Source organism: Gossypium hirsutum, chromosome D07 (genome assembly GCF_007990345.1).
Source record: "Gossypium hirsutum isolate 1008001.06 chromosome D07, Gossypium_hirsutum_v2.1, whole genome shotgun sequence".
Taxonomy (NCBI): Eukaryota; Viridiplantae; Streptophyta; class Magnoliopsida; order Malvales; family Malvaceae; genus Gossypium; species Gossypium hirsutum.
Genome location: NC_053443.1, coordinates 17,537,272 through 17,564,003, shown reverse-complemented (window position 1 = coordinate 17,564,003; position 26,732 = coordinate 17,537,272). Strand labels below are relative to the sequence as shown.

Here is a 26,732-nt window from a genome sequence, read left to right as displayed (position 1 = left end):
TTCTGCATAAACATTATTAACTTATATTAAGCCACTTCACTTGTTTGATATCATAGTAAATAATTTACCTTTTTTACACTACTTATAATCATAAGTTTGTATAAATTATTAACAATAAATAAACACCATAATTAACTTGAACCCTATATTAACTTGATGGATAAAGTATTTATCACCTCAAATATGATTTGGGTGACCGCAAATGTGATTTGAGTTCAAATTAGATTCATAGTAAGCTCAAATTTTTATTAATGCCAATGCCAACACTACCACATTTGGGTTCAAATTATACTCATAGTAAGCTCAAACTTTTATTAATGCCAATGCCAACACTACCAAAACCTTTTGGACAATTATTTCGAAGATTTAAACCAACAAAAAGAAAATCAATAAGTAATAAAACCATAGAAAATAAAAAAAAAATTGCCTTTGAAGCACATTCAATTGAGCACTTGATTCTCTTTGATATCTACATGATTTCTTCATCTTTATTCATAATATCAAACATAGGCAAACAAAACGATAACTGTAACCCCCTACCCCTACCAACATTTTATTGTAACTATATCTAACATAGGATAACTAGTTGGCCTCTTAAAACAGTCAAAGACCAGACCCCAAACCAAACCAAACTGCTAAACAACAAAGCAGACATCATTAAAAAGACCCCATCCCCAGATTGCATCATTTTCAATTCTTAGAAAGGAGGAGCATAGAGCTGGAGAACCTTCTGCCAGGACGGTCTGCTGCTAATGTCATCCCACCAAGCACTCACATGCTTACTGTTGGTTGTCATGTATTCCTTTCCCATTTGACCCACCAAGTACTGCGTAAATGGTAGGTGGCTCAGGTCAGCAAGGCTGAAGAAATCACCAGCCAAGTACTTGTTCTTTGACAGCCTCAGAAAGTAAGCAAGCAAAATAGCTAAGCCACCATATATCTCAAAATAGCTAAGCCACAATTTAAATCTCTGGTTGCGGTAAATTGGCTGATGCAAGAATCTAACAAGGTCTTGTGCAGCTCTGAGAGGTAATGGTTGCATCGTGAACGTCTTACCACTACATAAAATCACAAACATATAACCATCAATTATTAGTGCAGAAAATAGCAACAATGCAGGACAACATTAAATTGGAAAGACAAGAAATGTAGAGCAAGAATAAGGACAAGGAAAATGAGAAAATGAACAATCATGTCTTAGGTTTATGTGATCTAGTTCAGAACAGAGTGCTGCTTCTCTTTTTCCAGCACTAGTTGTTCTCCTAGCAGTAATTCATTAATCTAATCAAACCTTGTGATATCTAAATTACAAAGCCTAATCATCTGCATTAATTAAAGCATACAAAGTAGAATGCAAAAATATAGCACATGGCCCATTCAGGAAGAATGCAGAAACTTTGGAGAAAATTTAAAATTTTCAATGAACAGAGCTATTAGGCACATTAAAATTTAAAATTCTTGTAACTTTGGAGAAAATGATAAAAAAAAATTCTAAAAGAAAAGTAAGCTTAGACCAATTAGCACAATTCATGACAATATCAGAAATCAAACACCAAGATCTGCAGTAATATGTATCTCCTAGAAAAGAATATCTAATATGCAACCTGCAAATAGGAGACCAAAACAGAATCAATTTATGGTGAAACTTCTGCCAAAATATCCTCCATAGCACGGACCATTGTTCCACGATTAGCTGTATCTTCCTCCCCAAGTCGACCAAGAGTATATGTTTTGCCAGTACCAGTCTGACCATAAGCCATGATTGTCCCATTGTAACCATCCAAAACACCCTATGAACACAAATACACAATGACCTTGTTAATAAAATGAATAATGCATCAAAAAAGGCACCAAATCCTTTATAAGCTATGACCAAACACAGCAGTTATGTACAGCAGAACAAAACAATTGATAACTTGGGAGAAGACCGACACAAAACACAATGATAGGTTGAAACTATTTTCAGCCACCGCCTCTGCTGTTGCCAAGGAAGAATAACTAATAACAAGTAAAATTCTAACAAATTCTGGTACAATTAGAAAAGCCCTGTACTCAAACCTCAACAACTGGCTTTGCAACAACTTCATACACACGTTTTTACGATGCAAACTTTGTCAGCGCTTCATCAAACTCATAGGTGTCTGTGTCCCAGTTGTTTTTGCGAAGCTTTAACCTTTTAAGCTGAAAGAGAAAAGTTGAAGCATTGGTGAGAACTTTACCAAAATCAAGTAATAAACACTTACAGAAACTGGATGGGAGTTAATTTCAATAAATCTAAAAGCTAGTTAGGTGAGCTACGTGAACAAGTACAGGCATGTCGACTTCACTTTTTCTTAGGTGGTTAGAAACTAAATCCTTCTTGACTAATTGAAATGAAGTGATAATTATTCAAGAATTTGCTACTTTTCTCCATTTTCATTTGAATAAACTCACTTTTAGGCTGATGCATCCCTCAAGATGCCAACCCTGACAAAATATAATCGATATGCCCTTCTCTTAGCTTTTCCTCAATCATTTGTACTTCAAGATCAAACAGATAAAAGAAAGTAGATAAAGACATCTAACAAAATTAAGGTCACTGAGAATTGTATTCCCTGCATATCCAACTGTCAGATAGCAACATAATACCTCTAGTTGAAGTTCTACACAATCAGCAAAATCAGCATCTGCTACTAACTCTTCTACATTATGTGGACGTAATCTCACAGCCACTCAAACTCTTCCAGGAACTGAAGAGAAACATAAAGGCTTCAAATTAACAAATAAAATATACAGAAAAAGCAAAATAATAGAGTTTCTTTTCCCAAAGATACAACTTCTGCAATGTAGAGGAAAGGTTTCTCTGTTTCTTGGCCAATTCTTCATTGAAGTCTAGAAAAGCCGGATCAGTATTTTTAGCCGATGAATAAGTCTTAGAAGTAGATGGATGAGATGATACTAATGATAACGAATGAGTAACTACTTGCAACATCTTCGAAGCTGTTGCAGAAAAGTTACCAAACCCCGCAGCTAGTATTACTATTAGAGCAAATAGATAAAATAACACAACAATCTAGTAAAATAATGATGAAAATCATTACCATGTTTACGGTGATAGGGAAGTGTTCCCACCGCAAGCAACTTTACAATTTCACTCCCTGACTCAGAAGCTTTAACAAACTGAACCTGTATCTCTCTAATCACCTCAAAAACATTCCTTGGAGGGCCTTTTGATCCTCTAACTTCGAACTAGAACATCCCATCATTGACGAAAACCAAAAAAAAAAAGACCCAGCAAAGTATAGCAACTGCTTTACATGAAGGAAACGAAAAACATGATAAGAGTGATTGTTTCTGGAGAAAAGTTCAGGGTAGGAGAAATAAAGGCTTACCAATAGTGCTTTCCTTGTGCGTCGGTGTGTATATTGCTGGAGAGTATTATAGGCAGAGGGACAGAGGGAGCAAATAGGCAGAAACCCCAAGCTAGAAGGAAGGAACAGAAGGCGAAAAAGGGATGTGTCGATTGGGAGGGTAAACAGGGTATAAAACTTGAAGCAGCACCTAAACTGAGCTAAAGACAGGGATTAGAAATCGGTGGATTTCACCGATTAGGTCAGTAATGGTTTAGCCCCGTAATAGCAATACATTGAACCAAACAAAGGATTAGAGGCGTAATAAGTGGGGCCCACGATTAGGGGTGTATTGGCTATGCCAATACACCCAACCAAACATGCTCTAAGAGTGCGTTTGGTTCGCTGTATTGGATTAGAGGTGTAATAGTAAATTAACTGTTTGGTTGAATGTAATGGAATAGAGGCGTAATAGTAATCTTGTGTTTGGTTGAATGGAATAGAGGTGTAATAGCATAATGGAAAAAACTAAAATGACTAAAATACCCTTAGCATAAATTTGTTTTGGTAAATGATTATTGTTATTGTTATTTAAATTTTAATAAGATTATTATTATCAATAATAAATATTTTAATCATATTTAAACATAATTATTATTAAATATATTTTAATTAAAATATATAATTTAATAAAATTCTTAATAATTAATATTCTTATATGAATTTACTCAAATCATAATATATGATACTGTAAAATATAAATTAACATAATTATTATTAAATATATTATAATTAAAATATATAATTTAATAAAATTCTTAATAATTAATATTCTTATATGAATTTACTCAAATCATAATATATGATACTGTAAAATATAAATTAACATAATTATTATTAAATATATTTTAATTAAAATATATAATTTAATAAAATTCTTAATAATTAATATTCTTATATGAATTTATTCAAATCATAATATATAATATTGTAAAATATAAATTAACATAATTATTATTAAATATATTATAATTAAAATATATAATTTAATAAAATTATTAATAATTAATATTCTTATATGAATTTACTCAAGTCATAATATATGATACTATAAATGAAAATTTGAAATAATTAATATTAAATATATTTTAATTAAAATATATGATTTAATAAAATTTAAAATAATTATAACTAATAAATTATATTTTATGAATTTGTATAATTTAAAATAATAATTATTACATATAATTTTATGATTAATATTTAATTTCATAAAATTCTTGATAATAAATTTTCTTATATGAATTTATACAATTAAAAATAATTAATATTAAATATAATTTAATACTGATATATAATTTCATAAAATTCTTTTTAATAATAAAATGTTCTTATATGAATTTACTAAAATCAATAAATAACTTGAGAATTATATTCTGCATAAACATAATTAACTTATATTAAGAAAAGGTTAGATGAAAATGAAATTGTACATCATAATCCATATGTTATATAATTTTACAACATCAAAAAGTTTGAACATTGATATTTAATGGTGAGAAAGAAATCTTTTGACCCATTCCAATCAGGCAACAGAAGGTAAACTAAAGAAAACGATCATTTGAGTTGGATGATCGAGAATTTTACTCAAAGCATCATACCGCTGATCGTTGGTTAAACCTTCAATTGACCATAAGGCTGAATATAAATTTGAAACTTTCTCTTCCATCTTTTCATGTTATTCTGACTTCTGCTGAACTACCCACTTGGAGGCAATACTCCTACTGATTTGATCGCTAACGGCCTTGATGTTTTCGGCCAACAAAGTGGCAGCATCTTCAAATGAAGAATACACATTATCACGAGCATCAGATTTCTTCTTTCTCTTGTTTGAAGATGAGGAACCCCCTTGGTCTCTATCTCCTCGCGGGTCCGTACCAGAAACATCCATGTCGTCTTCACAGTCATAGAATGTGTTTCTCTCTTCATTCATATCTATAGTACGTTCATCCTCAGCATGTATTTCTTCAAGAACATCAGCAGCTATTTAAGTGTCTTTCCCAGTTGCCCGATCTCTTGCGTATATTGCAGTAAGCTGATTGTAGTAAGGGAAAGAACGATGTCTGAACTGAGAGGCTTCTTTGTGACTCTAAAAAAAATAGGAAATCATATTAGTTATAAGTTTTGTAGAAAAAAAATAAATACTTGAAATACATTTTACCTTTACATAGGATTCCCAAACTGCATCTTTAGCAACAACGAGCTGCCTATGCTCGTCCCAACCAAAACCGCTATTGTTTTGGCCATTAAGCATGTCGTAGACGACTGACCATTCCCTTTTTAGGCACCTAATCCGAGATTCAATATTTGGCTTCGCCTTTAACATTGCTCTTGGTAAAGTCTTTTCTAGCATTTTTTCTAGCTCGTTCAAATAACCGGCCTTGAACCCGGTATCAGCATTAAATGTTCCTACATTGTGCAAATCCACCATGCAAGAAACCAAGGCTGCATCTTCTTCTGGAACCCATTTTCTTTTGCTTCCTCGAGCAGCTTGAGAAGAAGCATGTGATTGTGGAACACCTGACATATTTATCTTAAGAAAAAAAATAAATTAACATTATTTACTATTTTTAATATCATGAATCAAAAGGTGAACAGTTTATAATATTATATCGTTAGTTCAATACTAGATACATAAAATTTAGAACAATACAGAATTTTAATCAAACACTACCAAAGTTTCATATACTAGATACATAAAATAACATCAACAAATCAATTCAAACTCAGTTTTTCCCTAAACCTAACTAATTCTAGATGCTTGCCATTCATCGAACATTTGGTTGGCTAGTTCCATCCTCCAAGTAACCCAAGCATCCGATGGATGAATATTTGTGATATTCGGTTCATCGTCATCCACCACATTAGTAGGTAATCCTTCTCCCACCTCCGCTTCAATGGGATCAATACTCATATGGGTTCGAATAAAATTATGGAGCAAACAACATGCAATAATAATTCTATTGTGCACCCTTACAGGATAAAACGATGGACTCCTAAGTATTCCATCTAAGTTTTAATAAGCCAAAGCATCTTTCAATAATATTACGTGCTGAGGCATGTTTCATATTAAAAAACTCTTGCGGAGAACTTGGCTGGTAACCCTGACGCCACTCGTTCAGATGATATCGCTGTCCTCTAAATGGTGCAAGAAATCCCTCACAATTTGTGTATCCAGCATCAACTAGATAATAACCTATAAAATAATTTTTTTTAAAATGATTAATTCAACACACAAAGTTTGATCTTAATGAATAATTCAAATTCCTCTAACTATACACTTTATCATGAGGAACTTTTAGCCTATGTCTTCTACTAATGACATCTCGAAGCACCCGTCCATCGGCAACTGAATCTTCCTAACCAGGAAGAACATAAACAAATTGCATCTCAAGTGTACAAACACCTAGCATATTTGTTGTTATGTCACCTTTTCGCGTTCGATATCTAAGTTTTTCAACTGTTGGTACCCTAATCTTGATGTGGGTTCCATCAAGAGCACCTAAGCAATTCTATATCACATGATATAAAACCTTGAGTTAGAATACTAATTTAAATCTAAGTCAACTAAATGTTGTACAAGCTATATATAAAACTCAGTCCAATACCTTAAACCATTTTCACCTTGTGTCAGAAGAATCGGCTGTAATTGGCTCTGGCTTTTTAAATAACACATTTTGTAAGCGTATGACAGCATTTAAAACACTATGAAATGCTCTGTTAACAGTTTCCCCGGACCTTCTAAAGTGATGCTTGATAACTCGATTTTTTAGGTGATGGGATATGATATGTAAAAACATTGCTACTTGCTCATCAACAAGCACGTTTCTTGACGACTTCAATCCCCCTATCGATTCTAACATCTCACATAGTTTAAAAAAGGCACTTCTATTCATCTTAACTTGTTCAATACAAGTCTCATCACTAGCATATACAAGCCTTTTCACATAATCTCGTTTTGCATAAAAATCTAAGGTATAGAACCTAATCCTTGGTCTATAAGTCTATAGGCTAAGGCTGGCACCCATTCTAAATAAGAACCAAATCGCAGTTCTACAAATTTCCAACCACAGTGTCAATGCAATGCCAATTCTTTTACGCCTCTCACGTTGTGCAATTAAAGGCAGACGGGCCATTACTGCAACATATTAAAATTAGAAGACACTATCAAAGAATTGAAGTTGCAGTTACACATTATCAAATAAAAATTAATTGTTACAAATTTTTATTCAAGGGAAGCTAGATCCCTGATTGCCCTCCCTTATATTAACAAAATCAATCCCCTAAATGACATAATCTCCTTAGTAAATTTCTAAAAAATGAAACTAAAAAAAAGAAAAAGGAAACACTAGATCTAAAATTACTAAAACTACAATCAATAAAACATCGACACTTGAAAATAAACTGAACCATTATTAGTGCCACTGCTATCAAAGAAAGTAGAACCAATTTTATTTATAAACATGCTTTCGCTTAGTAGTACTTTACGAAATTAGTTGATTGTATCAATCATACAAATTTATTTATATTTTATATTTTTATTTAAAAATAATTTATAATTTTCTATGAGGGAAAATTATAAAAAGTTTGTATTTTCGATAAAAAAAGAAGTTAATAATATATTTATTTATAATTTATATTACTATTTTAAATGTGTTTTGATTATTAAATGAATCCCAATTCAATTAAAAAAATTAAAATGTAATAATATTTTTATAAATCATAATCCATAAATACATTTCTTTAGTAAAATTGTAATCAATAATCACCATAGATAACAATGACTAATTCATAGCAACTTTGCTTCCGCTAGTTTTGGCTACATGAGTATGTGAATGCTAAATTTGTGTAATCCAAGCAAGATTAAAGATAAAACTTTTGAGGATCCAAGCCATGCTTCAATTTCCAGGATTGAAACTATAACAGTAACAGAAGAGGTCAGACTACTTTCAACCCTCCTTTCAAAGTTAGCATAATATTTTATGCAAATGTAAATGTAATAGGGACTGCAACAGACTTGTTGAATTCACGTTCTAATGACAAACTGGATTCAGATTTTAGTATAGAACATGGTTAACTCAATGAAGAACCTCGTCAAATCAAATTATCAATAGAAAACAAAAACCAAAACTTCATATGTATACGATAATGGAAAAACATAGTTGTATAGTATGTCTAATCTTGTTCGTTTGTTCATATCAGTTATCACCATTCAATTGCTTCTCTTCATTTAAGTAGCAGATTTCTCAAGCCCTCGACTAATGTATTAATTTCGAACAGAATGTTGAGCCAGCACTAGCAGGTTTTGAAGAAAAGCCCAAATCTGACTCGGAACCCGTGGCTGAAGACCAAAGTAATGAAAATGAAAACGAGGTTACCAAGTTTGTCGTTTTGTCTGAAAAGGTAAAGAGCTTGTAGAGATATTTTGTCTTCATGTTTATTCAAGGTGCATTTCAGTTACATTATCATTGTTGGCAGGTTGATAAGGAAGTCGAGAAAGCTGATGGTAGTGAAGCCATCAAAGAACATGTCATGGAGGAAGAAAGTAGTACAAATGAACTTCCTCCAGTATCAAGAGGAGATGAAGCAAATAAGGTCATCTCAGTAATTCTTAATAAATAGTTATATACTTCTATTAAAATAGTTCTTTTTATGTGTCAAAATCTCAAACATTTTAACTATGTGTTAACAGGCAAAAGACTACAATTCAGTCTCAACTGAATGTATCAAGGAAGCTGAGTCCAGAGAGCACATAGAAGCAGAACAAACAGAGGTTGAAAGAAAATCAACCCATGACAAAGAAGGATCCCACATTATAGAAGAATTAGAAGAAAGGAGACAGGGTGAAGAGTCCACAGATCCTGCAAAAGTGTCCAGTGAAGATAGAGAAGCAGAAGAAAAAGCTGATATTATCGACGACTTGAAACTCTGCCATGAAGAGAGTCATATTGAAGTTGTGACAGACTTAAGAGCACAGACGAGCTTAAACGATGCTGTGAAGGAGGAGCTCATAAATACATTGAATATCAGCTCAGTCAAGATGGGTCTAGAAACCATTAAAGGTGATGCCAATCAAGAGACTAAAGAAGTAGAGATGGGGCAGCTTGAAGATATATCCTCCGACTTGGCACTTGAAGTCCCACTTAATGACAACAATGAAGCGGAGGTAATCAAAAGAGATGCTGATGCACTTTACATGCAGAAAGATCAGGTTGCTGAACCTGAGAAAGGGCCAACAGCAGAACTGGAAGCCAATAAAACTGAAGACACTGAAGAGAAACTAGATGAGCAACTTCAAAGTTCTGCTTGCACATTGCTTTCTGAGGGTGAAAATATCAGAATTGCAAACCTGATTGAGAATATTGAAGAAGAGATCCACAAGGATGCTGAAGTAAAACATGAGAGCCGAGAAGATTCTTCTGACACAAAGAGAATAGAAGAGGTACGCTTGCCAAAAGAAGAACAAGGAGAGCTTAAAGTAGTAGACACAATTGCTGATGAGGGTCTTCCTAATGAGGAACCAGAGGAGAAAATTCAAACTATATTTTCAACATTGGCTTCCAAGGAAAGCGAACATGGAACTGGAGCCATAAATGAGGAGATAGAATATGGCAAAACAAAGGAAGAAATACCCACAAAGCTAGATGCTGTTGCAGGAGATGAAATAACTGGCATAAGGGAGACAGGAATGGGCTTACAAGTAATGTAATAAAATAAAATACGGGACACAATTATCAACCAGATAAGAACTAAACGATCAAAGAGATATGTAGATGCAAGAAGGAGACTATCAATTTTCTCAACTCGAAAAAGAATTAAAAGAAACAATTCCTCACCCTCATCCAAAAACAAAATAACCATGGAAAACTCACCTGTAAATGAAGAAATCCGGGCACAGTGCGATGAGGAAGAAGCTGTAATCAGAAAAGGGGAAACCGATTACATGCAGAATCAGCAGAGTGAAAGAAATCTGAAGGGGATTAACTTACCAACAAGGAAAAACTACTCAGTTATGCCAATAATATCATAAAAGAAGAAAACTTGAAGAACCCATTAACTTACCAACAAGGAAATCAGAAAGTGCAGTTCGAAAGCTTGAAGAAGCTGCAACTAAGGCTTCAGCAACAAGGAAATCTGGAGGGGATTAACTTACCAACAAGAAAATCGGCAGAGGCTAGAAGGAACAGAAGAGAAACAAAGGGGAAGCAGATGAGAGGGTATAACAGGGATGGTAAACCTATGCGGCGCCTAATCTGGGCAAAATGGGGGGATTACAAATCGGTGAAATCCACCGATTAAATTAGTAACCGATTACAATGGTATTAGCAATACCATGAACCAAACATAGGAATGAGGGGGGATTGGGTGGGGCTACCGATTAGCCAATACACCCAACCAAACACACTGTAAGAAAATCTCAAAACCACCACCACGTCCAACGAATAGAAAATAGGCACAACCTGCCTATCAAGCCACAAGTGGCCAACAAAAAACAAAATAGACTAAACCCCACAAAGCGTCAACTTTGTTCTAAACACCAAAAAACCAACACTAGTTCTAATCCCTTAGTCTTCATCTTCACCTCGATAGACATTGCAATCCACTTGGAATCCTCCAACCACGAAAGCCTTTAGGCGGAAACATACACCTTAGACTTGCTCCGCGAACTTGGAGCATTAGGGGGTGGCAGAGATTACCCGGTACAGAAGCCAAATACCCTCTTTTGGGGAGCCCATTAAGTCAAACCATGGCAAAGCAATGATGCAACCAAGATCCGTACCTAAAACAAAACACAAGCACATAGAAACAAAATAAAAGCAAACAATAACAGTAGATAGGAGCAAATGGAAGAAAGCGGGGAAGGGAGAGCTCATGGTGGCCAGAGCTACGCCGACCATGAGCTTGTGGGCGGAGGAAGATGGAAACAGGTGGAAGAAGAAGCAAGGTCGAAAGGGAAGAAACGACCAGGGAAGCAGAGGGGAAGGAAGAAGAGAATGAAAAAAGTCTGAACTGTAGAATAAAAGGAAAATGAAAGATGTTATTGATTAATGCAATTAGTGCTAACAAAGAAAGTGTATAAAATCGATCATAATTAGACTTAATTAAAAATTTTGAATACTTCAAAGACCTTATAATAATGTAGTTTAAAAAAATTATAAGGCTAAGCTATTCATGTATATGTAGACAATAGAAAACTTGAAAACTATAGTCATTCCATGTTATGATATGAGATGTTGATGTGAGTTTTTTTTATTATATTTATATATTTATTAATTTAATTTTAAATTTAAAAAACAAAAATTAACAAATTGAACTTTAACGTTTACAAATAATTCTAAAAATTATTATAGATAGCTATAAAAAAACCAACTTAACCCCTCTACATTCTTTTTTTCTTTCTTCTCTTTCAAAAGAACAACCCAACCCAACCCAACATCAGCACTCAACTCTTCTTCTCCACCATTCCGTCACCCCTCCGCCGCCCATTCCTCCTTATCCTTCTTTTTCTCTCGTCTTTTGCCGCCTCTATAGTTGTGTTATGTCTCTTAGAAAAGCATTGCTTTGATTTGTAGATGGAGATTATGGACAACCGTAGAAGTTGTAGTGCTAAAAGCGGTGGGATTGGATTTAAGACGTTCACAACAGAGGAAGATGTGTTGGATACCTTCAAGTTCGCATTTTTCTTACTCGCCAAGCTCTTTATTTGCTTTTGCTCAATCTTTTCCCGCCGGTTCCCTGAGCTAAGCTTTTGCCGCTTCTTTTGAAGATCCACCTAGGATTTACTTATATTATTCTATTGACCCGCTGTAATTAGTTACATATATATTTTTTAACAATCTGATTATAAGTTCTCGATGATATTCGTTCTTTTTAATACAATATTTAGAAGTATTCAACGCTCTTTTTTAACTGATAAATAGGAGAATAATGCGCTTCAGCGCATTCAAACCCACGTCCTTCTGTATTAGCAACTATAATATTATATTAATCGAGTTAAGACTTAATCCGCGTAATTATACATTTTTTAAAACAGAGAAAAATGAAATGATAACATAGTAAAGACGGTGGTTGAGTTTTTTTTTTTTTGTGTGATTTTAATTTTTTTAATTCTCTAAATAAATATTATTTAATTAAAATATTACCTGGGCTCCATTACATTCAAATGTGTGTTGACTTATAATTAATGCAAAATTCAACTTTTATTAGGCTTATATAAAAAATAAGTGCCCAAATTATGCAATTTCTTATTTAGGTGATGTATTTTTTTTTTGTCAAATTAGGTATCTAAAGTTTTATTATGCCACCACTTTAGGTACCAATAGTTAACTCCACGTAAGAAAATTTTCGAACCAATCAAATTAAAACACGTGACATTTTAATTAAATAAAAATATTTATAATTAAGATTCAATAAAAAATAAAAAATATAATCTCTCAATCTCTCCCCTTCCACCTTCATTTTTATCATTTTCATTTTCTCTACAAAGAAATTTTTAAAATGGTTTAAAATAAACTCTACTCCAAATTTCTCCCATTAAAACAAACTTCCATTTTCAGTACTAAAACAAACATTCATCTTCTTTGCCATTGAAACAAACCCCATTTTCAATATTAAAAAATCAAAACAGGAAAGAAAGAGAAGCCCATTTTCTCTATTTTGAGGACATGACAAATTGTAAGATGATGAAGACACAGAACATGAAGAAGGAAGGGGCGGGAGAGGTAAAGAGAGAGATGGAATTTTTGTTACTTAATGTTAATTTTAATTTTAAAATACCTAAATAGAAAAATTTGTATCTATTTTTTATATAAGCTTTTTACTTATTATAATATTGATATTAATACACTATATATTTTTGCGTATCATAATAATTATTTAATACACTACATATTCTCTTCCAAGTCCGACCCAAAATCCATGGAAGAATGTGAAGTTCCATCTCTCTATTAGATTCACATTGACTAGTCAATTTAATAGAATTTTACTAGATTTTAATTTTAACTTTTTAACATACAAACTTGTTCATTTTATTTGTAATGTTCACTCATTTTTCAGTTAGAAGTAATAGAAATTCCAAATCAAATTCGATTTTGAAATAAATATCCACATATTTAAAAACTATGAATTGTTTGTTAATTGCATGTTAAAAAAACTAATTTATATGTGTATATATATATATGTTACTGAGAAATATATTTTTAAATTTTTGATATATTTTTGTGATTTTTTTAAAATTTTTCAAAATTTATATAAAATTTAAGAACTTTTATATTTTTAGTTTTCTATTTTATTTTGAATTCTTTATGTAAATAATTTATATATCATAAAAGAATTTCAGAGTTTTATTTTTAAAAAAAATTTATATATGGATTATATATATTTTTTTATTTTTTGATAAAATTGAAAGCATTTTATAGAATTCTATATATTTTTAAAATTGAAATTTGTTTATGAATGCCAATGTCATGTTAAAGGAATATCAGATAACATATTTTTATGGACTAAATGTGTCCCCTATTTTTTAACACCATTAAAAATTCTAAACTAAAACATGAAAAGTGAGTATCGTTTAAATGAGTAAATAGATTTATGATTAACATGAAAGATCCTCTAATTTTCACCAAGAAATGGTGAATTTTTCCGATTGCTGCTCTCTCTAAAAGAGAAAGAGAGGTTGGATTATAAATTTCCTTTTAAATATAATCAAATAAAGATTGAAGTAGTTATTCCTGTTTGACACCAAAAGGAACATTTATATTTTCCAAGTGTTGTTTGTTTGAAAGTGTGTAGGTTGAAGGCAAAAGAAGCCATGGGAGGATGCTATCCACCGACTTTACCCTACATAATAAATAATTGAAAAGAAAAAGCAGATAGAGCAGAAATCAAGGTTGATCCCCCAGCACATGATTGGTGTCAGATGACTCATCTGCTCCTTACACCTAATTTCATCTGACATTCCCTTCTTAGTCGAAATTATAAAAAAAGTATTTCTTTAGTGGATTAAAAATTAAGCTCAATATTTTTATTATTTGAAGACCCCACCTTAAAATTTTCTCTAAATAAGAGAATCAATCCTCTTATCATAATTCTTAAGATTTGCCCTAAACACGTACTAAACTCGAACGGTACAATATTTTCATGAATCTCAGATAACATTGTTATTTAACAATACAATATTATCTTATAATTTAGATTTAATTAATACAATTTTTTTTTAAAATATTCATCAATTATATGAATAATGAATCCAACTCATCCGGGTAAAGGTTAGAAATAAAGAAACAATCAGGATCAAGAATGCAACTACACCCATGGATAAAATTGTTGCATAAATTTATGAGAAGACCATATATATACATATACGTATATGTTCATTTATTTATAAAATTTTAACATTATATATTGTTCTTTATGTGTACATATGCTGTGAAATTAGATGAAACTTCGGATTAAAAAAAAAAAAAACCAGGTAGAAATGTTAAATTTCAAATCTTCAACTTATGTGATGCAACCACTACTAGGATTAGATTTATTATAGGACGGTTTCTTTTAAAGGAAACCTGATGCATTTCACTATTCTTCCAAATGGATCAGAAGCCTGGCTAAAAACATTGTATATGCAAAAACACTTCTATAAACATATAAAGATGGTCACCAAGTTTTGGAATTGGCCAGAGAGATGGGATGAGAAGAGTATGGTGAAAATTGGGTTAAGAGTCCTCAGAAGACAAACCAACCATCATCGTAGTCAGAGTCTTCATCCATCTCTTCTTCATCTGTGTCTCTGTTTTCAGTCCAAATCAAATCCTCCTCCCAAAGCGGGCAAGAACAAGTTGCCTTTTTGTTCTTCCACTCAGCCCCACAATTATAGCAAAACTCATATCCGCATCTGCAAAAACAACCAACCATGAGATGCAGCTTTTGTTGGCATAACAATATATATAGCGAATATGGTTTACTGGTAGCTGTCAGCTTAAACACTATCTGACATATGACATCTACAAAGCACAGACATGGGAAACACCCTCGTATATGACACATACATGCCATTGACACAGAAATATGTATGGGATACATCAAGACATGGCAGGGGAAATAATAGTCCCAACACGGTCAAGGCACAGGTATTCAAGGGAATGGTGCCAAATGTTGATAACTCATATGAAAATCATGATATGATCTTCCAATTCAAGCACACATCCCTTGTTTTCAAGCAGCATCCCTGCGAGCACCTTCTCAAACCCACCACTCCCCGTCTCCTTCCCTTCCCTTCATCTTGGTTTTTGAACAAACTTAACTTGTGGGACAAAATATTTTAAAAGCAACAACAAAAAAGAAAACTAAAAACCATAACTAAAATGAAATACCTGCAAGTCATGTGGTAGCAACCCTCAGAAAGTTCTATAATGTGGTTGCACTTCACACACTGGCGCCACAAATTCATGCTTGCAAGTGACTTCAGCTTAAGATCTTCTACAGGTGGAAGGGGATTCTTTCTTTTGTAATCTTGACATGTCATGTCACTGTGCCAAGGAACCTTGCAGTTGATACAGAAAAGGGCATGACACTTCAGGCATTTCCTGGCACCAGATCTTTCAGCTCTGACAAGTGCATCCTTAGAATATTCTAAAACCTCACTTCTTGACATTAAGGTTGAGCACCTAGGATATGGGCAATAAACTCTCTCAGTGACAGGAATTGATGCCTCCTTCGTTCTTTGTTTCAATGTCTCAATCATTTTAGGGGTCAAAAATTTTCTACAGCTGTCAACAGTAAGCTCAGACTTGCAACCCTCATGAGGACATTTGGGCACCGTCCCATGTAGCAACTTCACCTCCACATGCTGTTTCATACAAGAAAAGCAGTATCGATGCATGCATCCATCAACTGAAAACATGCTCCCAGAATCAGTATCTTCTAAGCAGATAACACAAGTCTCTTTCACACTCTTGCTTTCATTTTGCTCTACAGGCTGAGTGACCTGAGATACTATTGCTTCCCTTGCAAGCTTAAAGGCATATTTAATATCGTTACGTGCCATGAGTATGGGGCGGCAATCAGTAAACTTTCTTTGAAGAAGTAATACTTGATTCACTAACATTGAAATCTTCCTCTGCTTTGGAGGCCATCTCCTAGTAATCTGTATTGCCAAAAACATCACAAACAACATTCCCTTTGGCTCTTTATTTTGAAGATAAAGAGGCTTTCAATAGATAGTTTTATATAATTACAAAGCACAAATACAGTTAAACCCAAGTATGATCAATGATGTTCTTTCAATCTTGTGACATGTATATCCAGCATTACTTGATCAAAGGCAATATTTTAACAACCAGAAAACTTAAATGGCCCATGGTTAAGCACAGCATAACCTGATCTCAGTCAAAACAACAACCTGTCAATGAGATGCTGCTGATAGTGTGTATCACCTGTTGTAAACATGGCTAAAGAGCATTTTACCAACGCTTTGGCACCATACAACAGAGTAGTTATCAAATAAAAATGAATTGGGGTTTGTAGTGAGCATTTCAATGGAACCCTAATTATCTCCTTCATTTAGTTGCTTTCCTTCTGTATCACCATAACTCCCTTTTATTTAATTTGCCACATTTTTCTCTAAATTTAAAATCCTAGTACTTATTTTCCAAACAAGATAACCCCACCAAACTCTCAGTGACCCTGAAAGGATATATAGTACTCATCGACAATAAAACATAACATTTTTTTGTAAAGGAAATAAAAACAGACTTAAATACAACTTTTTAAGACATAACTGATTCATGAGTTCAATTCATTCACTAGAGCCAAGTCGACTCCATTATTTACACTAGCATATCTACTTCCTCCTACTCTGATTCTTTATTACTTCTCCATTTTACTTTTTTTTTTCAAGTAGAAATGAACCAATGACTAAAATGCAATACTAACTCTTAATTTTTATTCCATATAAAAGATGAAAATTGCCAAATTCCATCCTTTCAAAACACTATGTACTATATACTTCGGTCAGACAATCAATTCTTCAAATTTTCTTGTGTGTTATGTTTGGAGACATGAATTCTAGAGAATGTATATGGATTTTATATGCTATAAAAACAATGAGAATGAAAGGCATATATCATCTATAAATTAGTTAAGATTCATGATGATTATACATATTATGATAAGGGATAGGGGGTAGGATTGTCCAAGGATCGAACCGAGGACGGGTGGCAATTGAACTCGATAAGATGATTATACATTTGAATTGAAAACCATCTTTTAAGTTTAGTTCCCGTAGCAAAAGAGAAAGTACTAATATTAATAAGAAAATGAACATAAATAAACAGAGAAATTCACATGAATTGTAACAAAATGGGAAAATAAAAGGATGTATAGGAACTTACGTATTGATAAATGGGATAATAATCACAGCAGAATTCAATCCTATCAAGCTCCAAAGACAAAGCAGCGTTAAGCCCTTCGATCAACGCCTTAAGCTCAGCTGCTTGTTTGCTCAACCCAACTCCAACTAAAGGCTTTGTAATTTCCAAAATCAAATTATCCCTAAAATCACAAATCGCAACTCCAATCCCCGCGTAGTTGGATGCCTTGTCTTTAACCTTTTCTTCACTAATCAATCCCTTGAAGTAAATACGAAAATCATATTCATTGTCAGAAACACCATCAACGGAGTCGATCTCGCTGTCAGTTTCATCCCAACAAAGTTCTTTAGAACACCCTTCACCGAAGGGACGTTCGAAGAAATCGCCCCAATCCTCCCAAAGTTCTTCGGGCATGTCGGCAATCCGGCGGGCGAATTTCTCGTCGTGGACCCGACGCTTGAGGTCGTCCTTGAGTTTCTGGGTTTCGAGGAGGCAGCGCTTGTGATCAAGTGATTCTTGTTGGAGTTTGGAGAGCATTTGAGACGTTAAGGAGAAGACGGTGTCGTTTTGGACGGGGGGCTGTGGCGGCGGCGGTGGGGGTTGGGAAGTGTGGGGAGAAAGGGAAGCGGAGAGGGCTTCTTGGAGTTGGAGCTGGAAGGCAAAGTCGAGGTCGGACTCGAGGGAATGGGCAGCCATGAGTTCGTGGTGCTGCTGGGAAAGTAAAAAGTTGAGTTCGTCGTCGTCGTCTGGGTTTGAGTCTCCTACTCCTCTTGCTGTCGTCGCCATTCCCAACAAACAGATTCCCCGTCGATTGACTTCTAGATGTACCTTTACTCCTTAGTCCTGACGTAACTGGGAACTTATCAGGCCATCTAGCCTTTGTAAGCGTCGAGAAATGTAGGGTGAATTTTGATTTAATTTGTAATTATATTTTTAATTTTAATTTTTTGAAATTTTAATTGTAATTTAAATGTACATGTTAAGTCTTAATTTTGATTTAATGATATATATTTAGAAAAATCAAAATTTTATGTATCATAAAATTAAAGCTTATATATACAATTGTATATTAAATTAGTTTTGAAATTTATCCCTTACATGTATGTACTTATTTTATGCTTCAATGAAATCTTATTATTTGTTTTATATTCAAACCCTAACTCTTAGCCTTAAATTTTAAATATAAAACAATGATAAGAAAAAATCTTATTATTTGTTTTCAAATTAAAGGTTATGGCATAAGGTAGAAAGGATTTAACTAGGGATAAAAGAGGGTTTGTCGATAATATGACTCTTTACAAAAATAGAATCAAGGAGCCATACAAGACATGAGACAAAAGACGAGTAATAGACAATATAAGAACACAACGAAAACCCCTCGAGTTTGATTACAGACCCCAGGGTTAGGAAGAGCTTATATCAAAGGACTAAAGTTGAAGCCTTTAAACAAGGTGTCAACCACCATAATCTTCCTCTACTGCATTGGTAATCACAATAGTTATATTCATTAATGTTGCAAGAAGATATAGCAACATCAGCACTATACACAATAGCAAACATATATGCATAAAAACTAAAATGCAACATCAACCAAAACACAATAGCAAAAAATGAAAAAGACATATCGGAGTGATAGCAAGATAAACTCGTATTTTTAATGTATTTATTTTTAACTAATAACCGGATAAAATGTTATTTAATTTGAATTTTTCTTATCAAGAATAAAGTTGGTGTACTGAATTTAAACTCCTGCAAAAAGGGGCTAAATTGGAACAAAAAGCAAAGAGGAGGGTTTGATTGAAAGATTGAAGATTCAAAGATGATTCAATTCAAAGATGATTGGATAAAGATTGAAGGGTTGAAGTTTTTTTTAAAAAGTGGATGGATAAAGATTGAAGCATTTTTGATATTGTTACAACTCCGTAACTAGTTTAAATTTGATTTTTAAATTTCGAATTGAGTGATAATATTTAGAATTATTTACAAATAATATTTAGAAAAAATCTAACTAAATTTTAGCACTAAAGGTGTGCATAAATACCTAGTGGCTACAACTAATTGAACACACTTTTTCTTTTAGGATTTAATAAATTCTTTATTCATTTTTTCTTTCCCCTTCCTACGTCACCTCTATTATGTTCTTTCAATATATATTTTTTATTTTACTTTCAACTTTAGGTTTAATTACCTTCCAAGGCCCTTTTCATTCTCACTTTCTATAATTTCATTTAAACAATTTATTATAATTCTTTTCATGATTAACTAAATCCTTTTTAGCCTTAGTCCAGTTATCACTTCGACAAAATAATCGTGAGATATGAACCCACACTATATACTTTGCAATTCAACATTCGCTATCTCTCCAGTATATAGGATAGGACAAATTCGTCCCTCAAAGTTGATTCGATTTCAATTCAAAAGGCGCGCGTTGGGTTGGAATCATTTGGCGTACAGTTGGGAAGTTGAGTTGGCAGTGCTATAGTCAAAATCCCGCGAACAAATTGGCGTGTTCAATTAGAAAAAGCTAGTTGGATTTCGTCAAGGGAGATAGTGATCGGATTTAAACGACCCACATAGTTGAGGCCGTTAATTCGAGTTGGGCTTTTCATATCACAAGGTTGTCGAAGTCTTAAATTACGAGTACATGCTACGTGGTTGAAAATTCAACAAGGGTCGATTTGTAGGTGATACCGGATCTACTACGAAAGGAAGAGTTGGCAGTTTGAGGGATCCTCGATTGCTATAACCAGCTTATCGCTTGGAAGGGAAAATCTATTTCAAGGATCGATTCAAGATCGGAGTACACCGAGGCTAAGGCTAAGCTTAAAAATATTTTATTTACCAATTTATTTTATTTTCTTAAATTTATTTTTTTTCATTTTTGAATTTGTTTTTATTTTATTTTATTACACTTCATATTTCCTTATTTTATTATCTTAATCAATTTAAACCCTCATTTTTTTTCAGCGCTACTATGCACAAGTCGCAAGCATGACTGTAACCGAGACAGCAAATCTGGTCACAAGAAAAGGCGAAATTAGATAACCAGTCCATGTAGATTCGACCCCACTGCTCTATATTTCAATTTACTGTTATATTTGTCGTAGAAATTTATATTTGGTGGTTTCGACGCCCATCAAATTTTGGCGTCGTTGTCGGGGATTGGTGAAAATTTCTAATTTTTGTTTGTTTTCTTTATGACCAAGTTGGAATTGAGGACTCTAGCATTTGAACTTGAAATAGAAAAGTTGGCTCGAATACTTCGAAGAGAAGCTATTCGGCGCGGTAAACAACCACAACCCGACTTTGAAGAAGGATCTTACATCGAAGATATTTACTCATCCGAATATTTAGACGACATGGCAGATCAAACTATACGCCAACTTGTAGCTACACTGGACGAACAACAATTGCTATGCATAACTTATCCAACAGGTGAAACATCTTTCGAGTTGAAGTCGAGATTAATATATTTATTGCCTACTTTCTGCAGTTTGAAAAATGAGAACCCGCATACTCATTTGAAAGAGTTCTACATGGTTTGTCTAAGTATGGAACCAAAATGAGTAACTAAGGATCAAATAAAACTACGAGTTTTTCCTTTTTCATTAGTCGACTCTGCTAGAGAATGACTATTTTATTTATCTTCGGAATCTGTTAATACTTGGATTGATATGTCTCGATTGTTTCTTGACAGGTTTTTCCTAGCAGCTCAAGTAGCCGAATTAAGAAGGAGTATAGTCGGAATTCAACAAAAGGAAGTAGAATCACTTTATGATACAATAAGTTGTGCTCAAGTTGCCCATAACATGGCCTATTTGAGCAGCTACTCATACGGTATTTTTACGAAGGGTTACTCCCAATGGATATGAAGATGATTGATACTGCTAGTATAGGGGCTTTTGTGAACATGACTCCCCAAAGAGCTAGAGAATTAATTTCAACTATGGCTGTAAATTCTCAACAGTATCAACCACCTATGGAACCTACGGGAAGGGTTCATGAGCTAAGTACTCTTTCCATAGTAAATAAGATTGATGAACTTACTAACGTGGTTAAAAATATGCTTACAAGATAGACGAATCCAACTCGGTTGTACGAGATTTGTGCTAAGTCTGATCATCCTATTGACTCATGCCCGATTTTACTTGAAGACACAATTGCACAAGTAGATGCCGTTGGGAACTTCCCAGTGCCTCCTCAAAGGTGCTATGATCCATATTCGAATACGTACAATTCAGGGTGGAGAGACCACCCAAATCTAAGCTATGGATTGAACCCTCGATACAATTAACCATATCAAACAAGACCACATCCACCTCAACAGTATCAACCTCCAAAGTCATCTCTTGAAACCATAGTAGAAAGGTTAGCTGTTAGTACCGAAAAGTTCTAAGAAAAGACTGAAGCGCATCTCTAAGAAATGGATCAGCAAATAAGTAAGTTAGCTCTTACGGTTAGTCGTTTGGAGAACCAAGGAAAATTACCATATCAAATTGAGCTGAACCCACGTCCAAATCCAAGTGCTGTGACTGTAAATGATGGAAAACAGTCAGAACTAGTGCCAGGCATGAGTCGTGACCACAACGTTGAACAGGAAGTCAAACCAGCAGCTCCCACTGAGTCGGCACCTTATAAACCATGTGTTGTACCTCCCCCATACCCTTGAAGGCTCGCTCAAGTTAAAAAAGAATGAGAGGAAAAAGAAATCCTTAAGACATTCTGAAAGATAGAAATTAATATTCCTTTACTTGATGCAATTAAATAGATTCCAAGCTATGCAAAATTTTTGAAAGAACTATGTACCGACAAAAAGAAGTTCCAAGGAAACAAATGGGTGAGTGGGGGAGAAAATGTTTTTTCTAGTGCTACAAAGGAAAATCATGCCTAAGTGTAAGGACCAAAGTATGTTTTTTATATCCTGCAAAATAGGTAATATAATGCCTTTATCTATTTTTAAATTGCTAAACACGGGTCCTTTGAAAGAAATAGGGGTGATTATTCAATTGGCAGATAGGTCATGCGTATATCCAGAAGTGGTGTTGGAAGATGTCCTCGTAAAGGTAAATAAACTAATTTTTCCTGTAAATTTTTACATCATCAATATTGAGGACGACCATTCAAGAAATGCTTCCGATATTCTACTTAGGAGACCGTTCCTAAATACCACATGTACAAAGATTGATGTTTGATGTGGAACCCTCACTATGGAATTTGACAGTGATGTGGTAAAATTTAATGTTTATGAGGCGATGGGTTAACCCAGTACAATGTCGAATACTTCTAGAGTTGATATTATTGAATCACTAACGAAATTTCATTTTGAGTATCATGAAGAGGATGTGTTACAAACTGTACTTTTCAAGAGTTTAGACCTTGATACGATGGATAAATTAAAGGAGTTAATGACGTTCAAAGAACCGATTTGTGAAACCGTTATTTTATAGGAGACTCCACAATTTCCTAGAAGTCAAGGTAAATATTTTGAACTTTCTCCTTTTAAAACTAAACTCTTGCCTGCTATTTTGTAGGCTTCGGAACTGGAACTCAAATCGTTATCGGAACATTTAAGGATTCTGATAAAGGAAAAAGCAAACCCAAACAGAGAAGCTCAAGGACATCTTAATCCACCAATAATGGAGGAATTCCAACTGCACATAATGGAAGAGTTAATTCTTGAGAAACATAATGAATAACACTCAGGTCGTTGAGTTAATAACATTAAACAAAAGCGCTTTATAAAAGGTAACCCACATTTATTTTTATTTTATTTATTTAATTTAATTTTGAATTCTAGTTTAGTTTGAGAATTAAATAAAATATTGTTTTAATCTATTTGATCGTATTGTTTTCTAGGAGCAACCACCTTTAGTTGTAGAAGAACAACTTCATCGCATTGAAGCTTACCTCGATATAATGGAAGCCAACATATCAAGCATCCTTACTATTTTGCAAAGCAGTCATTTCCACCATCTTCTGACCCATTAAATATACACGGGGAGTATACTTTTCTCCACTCTTGTTATTCTTTTAGCACATTGGGGGCAATGTAGGCTAAGTAGGGGGTTCGTAGCATCATGTCATACTTTCTTTTTACATGTATTTTGCTAAGATTAATTTTTAATTCATTTCGGAAATAAACCTCTAATTCTTATGTTTAGTTTACTTAAATAAGTGAGTGAATTATGAATAACTATTGTTTGTTTGATCAATGAATATTTTGTAGAATTGAAAATGTTATACCTTAGTCGATATTTCATGAAAATTATTGGTTTTGTTGAACTTGCCTAATGAAAATACTCGTTTAAATAAATAAATAAATAAATTTTCTAATAGCTCTGTTAAGAGTGAAGATTTAGAAATGTAACCAAGTTGAGTAACCGGGATGAGGTGCTTGAGTTGTCATCTCATTTCACATCAAAAGGTTTGGTGACGAGCCGAAGCTTGTAACACTCTACTAACTAAGCTACCTTGAAATAAATCGATTAGGGACCTATGAAATTGAGTAACCAAGATGATGTGCTTGGGTTGTCATCTCATTTCGTGTAAAAAGGTTTGATTATGTCCTAAATTAGTTAAAAATAAATAAAGAGAACGTGTCGGGTTGAGTAACTTGGGTGAGATGCTTGGTTGTCATCTCACTTCGCGTTAAAAGACTTGACTACATTTGAAAAAAATAAAAACAAAAAATGTATATAGATATAAATAAAAGTATATATTGGGTATGACCATTTCGCATGTTTGATGCCTAAATTTAGTGAAATAGTTGAGTTTAACATGCTGTTTGAGATTTTATAAAATGCTTATTGATTGAGATTAGCAATTGTTTATTTTTGATTAACCTAATTGTTTGATGTATACTTGACTAGGAAAGGGAGTTTTGATTTTGAAAGGGATTGACAAATTATTTTTAGTGGATATCATGCTTGAGGACAAGCATTGGCTAAGTAGGGAGAATTTATTAGCAAGATAAATTCGGATTTTTAATGTATTTATTTTTGGCTAATTATCGGATAAAATGCTATTAAATTTGGATTTTTTTTATAGTGAATAAAGTTGGTGTGCTGAATTTAAACTCTTACGAAAATGGGCTAAATTGTAACAAAAAGCAAAGAGATGGCTTGATTGAAAGATTGAAGATTCAAAGATGATTGGCTAAAGATTGAAGGGTTGAAGTTTTTTTTAAAAGTGGCTGGATAAAGATTGAAGCATTTTTGATATTGTTAAAACTCTGTAACTAGTTTAAATTCGATTTTTAAATTTTTAATTATTTAGTGATAATAATTAGAATTATTTAGTGATAATATCTAGAATTATTTAGTAATAATATTTAGGAAAAATCTAGCTAAATTTTAGCACTAAAGGTGTGTATAAATACCTAGTGACTACAACCAATTGAACACACTTTTTCCTTTAGGATTTAATAAATTATTTATTCTTTTTTTCTTTCCCTTTCCACTATTACCCTTATTATGTTTTTTCAATTTTTTTTCTTTTACTTTCAACTTTAGGCTTAATTACCTTCCAAAGCCCTTTTCATTCTCACTTTCTATAATTTCATTTAAACCATTTATTATAATTCTTTTCATGATTAACTAAATCCTTTTTAGCCTTAGCCCAGTTATCACTTCGACAAAATAATCGTGAGATATGAACCCACACTAAATACTTTGCAATTCAACATTCGCTATCTCTCCGGTATATAGGATAGTACAAATTCGTCCCTCAAAGTTGATTCGATTTCAATTCAAAAAGCGCGCGTTGGGTTGGAATCATTTGGTGTACAGTTAGGAAGTTGAGTCAACAATGCTGTATTCAAAATCCTGCGAACAAATTGGCGTGTTCAATTGGAAAAAGCTAGTTGGATTCCGTCAAGGGAGATAGTGATCGGATTTAAAAGACCCACACGGTTGAGGCCGTTAATTCAAGTTGGGCTTTTCAAATCACAAGGCTATTGAAGTCTTAAATTACGGGTACGTGCCACGTGGTTAGAAATTCGACAAGGGTCGATTTGTAGGTGATACCAGGATCAACTACGAGAGGAAGAGTTGGCAGTTTGAGGGATCCTCAATTGCTATAACCAGCTTATCGCTTGGAAGGAAAAATTTGTTTCAAGGATCGATTCAAGATCAGAGTACACCGAGGCTAAGGCTGACCTTAAAAATATTTTATTTACCAATTTATTTTATTTTCTTAAATTTTTTTTTGCATTTTCAAATTTGTTTTTATTTTATTTTATTACACTTTATATTTCCTTATTTTATTATCTTAATCAATTTAAACCCTTTTTTTTCAGTACTACTACGCACAAGTCGTGGGCACGGCTATGATCGTGACAGCAAATCTAGTCATAAGAAAAGGCAAAATTAGATAACCAGACCCTGTGGATTCGACCCTATTGCTCTAGATTTCAATTTACTGCTATATTTATCGTAGGAATTTATATTTGGTGGTTTTGACACCCATCACAAAGACTTAACCAAATTTCATTGAAGAAGGCTTGGGTCCAGTGCCTTTTCATTTTGAGCTCTCCATCAGGTGACAGGATCCACTCCCAAGTATCATCAACTTTTCAAGCAAGGATGATGGTAGTTAGGAACAAATGGAGACTTGAAAACCATAAGAATTGTATAAAAGCCAAGGATCTTGCGGTAAGAAAGAACAAACCGAGAAACATAAATCTTAAGACCGATCAAAATTCCCTCCCAAAAAAAATAATAAAGAGTTCAAGCAAACCATTTTACGATCGAGACAAGACAAACACATATATACATCAGAACACCCTATGAGATATTGAAGGTGAAGGCGAAATATGAATCCAGAACCCAACTGGAATTGACGAGATTCAAATCACCAACAGAATCTATTAGAAAGATAGGGAAGAAACCTTTTAGTCCAAAATGGTAGCTTGCAAACAAGCAAGGAGTGACAAGGGTGTGGACACTCCTTTTAACATTACCTGAAACATAAAGTAAAT

At 33.5% G+C, this 26,732-nt stretch overlaps 4 protein-coding genes and 1 long non-coding RNA gene across 7 annotated transcripts; 1 reads left to right on the top strand and 4 right to left on the bottom strand.

Annotated features, from left to right (window-relative positions):
* Positions 1-697: 697 nt before the first annotated feature.
* Positions 698-1,042, bottom strand: LOC121219144 (glutathione S-transferase F9-like). Its single transcript, XM_041096822.1, has one exon. It carries the CDS (start codon positions 1,040-1,042, stop codon positions 698-700), a length of 345 nt encoding a protein of 114 aa, XP_040952756.1.
* Positions 1,043-1,634: 592 nt separating this feature from the next.
* LOC107954245 (uncharacterized) lies at positions 1,635-3,244 on the bottom strand. 2 transcript variants are annotated; one of them, XR_005916207.1, is made up of 4 exons: positions 3,081-3,244; positions 2,434-2,729; positions 2,059-2,181; positions 1,635-1,790 (listed from the first exon to the last, which is right to left on the bottom strand). It is a non-coding gene; the product is annotated as an uncharacterized lncRNA (long non-coding RNA). The 2 variants fall into 2 exon arrangements; XR_005916206.1 differs by having other exon boundaries at positions 1,637-1,790; positions 2,094-2,181.
* Positions 3,245-5,062: 1,818 nt separating this feature from the next.
* Positions 5,063-11,646, bottom strand: LOC107954247 (uncharacterized protein At2g29880). 2 transcript variants are annotated; one of them, XM_041097631.1, is made up of 4 exons: positions 10,452-11,646; positions 10,262-10,303; positions 5,551-6,585; positions 5,063-5,478 (listed from the first exon to the last, which is right to left on the bottom strand). In XM_041097631.1, exons 3-4 carry the CDS (start codon positions 5,914-5,916, stop codon positions 5,377-5,379), a joined length of 468 nt encoding a protein of 155 aa, XP_040953565.1. In that variant the 5' UTR covers positions 5,917-6,585; positions 10,262-10,303; positions 10,452-11,646; the 3' UTR covers positions 5,063-5,376. The 2 variants fall into 2 exon arrangements, with proteins under 2 accessions (XP_040953565.1, XP_016745236.1); XM_016889747.2 differs by having other exon boundaries at positions 5,551-5,922.
* Positions 8,057-10,303, top strand: LOC107954246 (myosin-3). The gene is made up of 4 exons (XM_016889746.2): positions 8,057-8,326; positions 8,670-8,792; positions 8,868-8,984; positions 9,082-10,303. Exons 1-4 carry the CDS (start codon positions 8,225-8,227, stop codon positions 10,096-10,098), a joined length of 1,359 nt encoding a protein of 452 aa, XP_016745235.1. The 5' UTR covers positions 8,057-8,224; the 3' UTR covers positions 10,099-10,303.
* Positions 11,647-14,866: 3,220 nt separating the features above from the next.
* LOC107954248 (uncharacterized) lies at positions 14,867-18,677 on the bottom strand. The gene is made up of 3 exons (XM_016889748.2): positions 17,777-18,677; positions 15,758-16,530; positions 14,867-15,279 (listed from the first exon to the last, which is right to left on the bottom strand). The coding sequence occupies exons 1-3, from the start codon at positions 18,539-18,541 to the stop codon at positions 15,111-15,113; spliced, it is 1,707 nt and encodes a 568-aa protein (XP_016745237.1). The 5' UTR covers positions 18,542-18,677; the 3' UTR covers positions 14,867-15,110.
* Positions 18,678-26,732: the final 8,055 nt, after the last annotated feature.

Excerpts from the sequence above, each read along its gene's own strand:
- LOC121219144 (XM_041096822.1), bottom strand. The coding sequence starts at position 1,042 with ATGCAACCATTACCTCTCAGAGCTGCACAAGACCTTGTTAGATTCTTG.
- LOC107954247 (XM_041097631.1), bottom strand. The coding sequence starts at position 5,916 with ATGTCAGGTGTTCCACAATCACATGCTTCTTCTCAAGCTGCTCGAGGA. Across the intron at positions 5,479-5,550 it reads TTTGGGAATCCTATGTAAAG|AGTCACAAAGAAGCCTCTCA; the intron begins GTAAAATGTATT and ends TATTTTTTTTAG.
- LOC107954246 (XM_016889746.2), top strand. The coding sequence starts at position 8,225 with ATGCTAAATTTGTGTAATCCAAGCAAGATTAAAGATAAAACTTTTGAG. Across the intron at positions 8,327-8,669 it reads CTATAACAGTAACAGAAGAG|AATGTTGAGCCAGCACTAGC; the intron begins GTCAGACTACTT and ends AATTTCGAACAG. Across the intron at positions 8,793-8,867 it reads TTGTCGTTTTGTCTGAAAAG|GTTGATAAGGAAGTCGAGAA; the intron begins GTAAAGAGCTTG and ends CATTGTTGGCAG.
- LOC107954248 (XM_016889748.2), bottom strand. The coding sequence starts at position 18,541 with ATGGCGACGACAGCAAGAGGAGTAGGAGACTCAAACCCAGACGACGAC. Across the intron at positions 16,531-17,776 it reads ATTATCCCATTTATCAATAC|ATTACTAGGAGATGGCCTCC; the intron begins GTAAGTTCCTAT and ends TTGGCAATACAG. Across the intron at positions 15,280-15,757 it reads TGCTACCACATGACTTGCAG|ATGCGGATATGAGTTTTGCT; the intron begins GTATTTCATTTT and ends TTGTTTTTGCAG.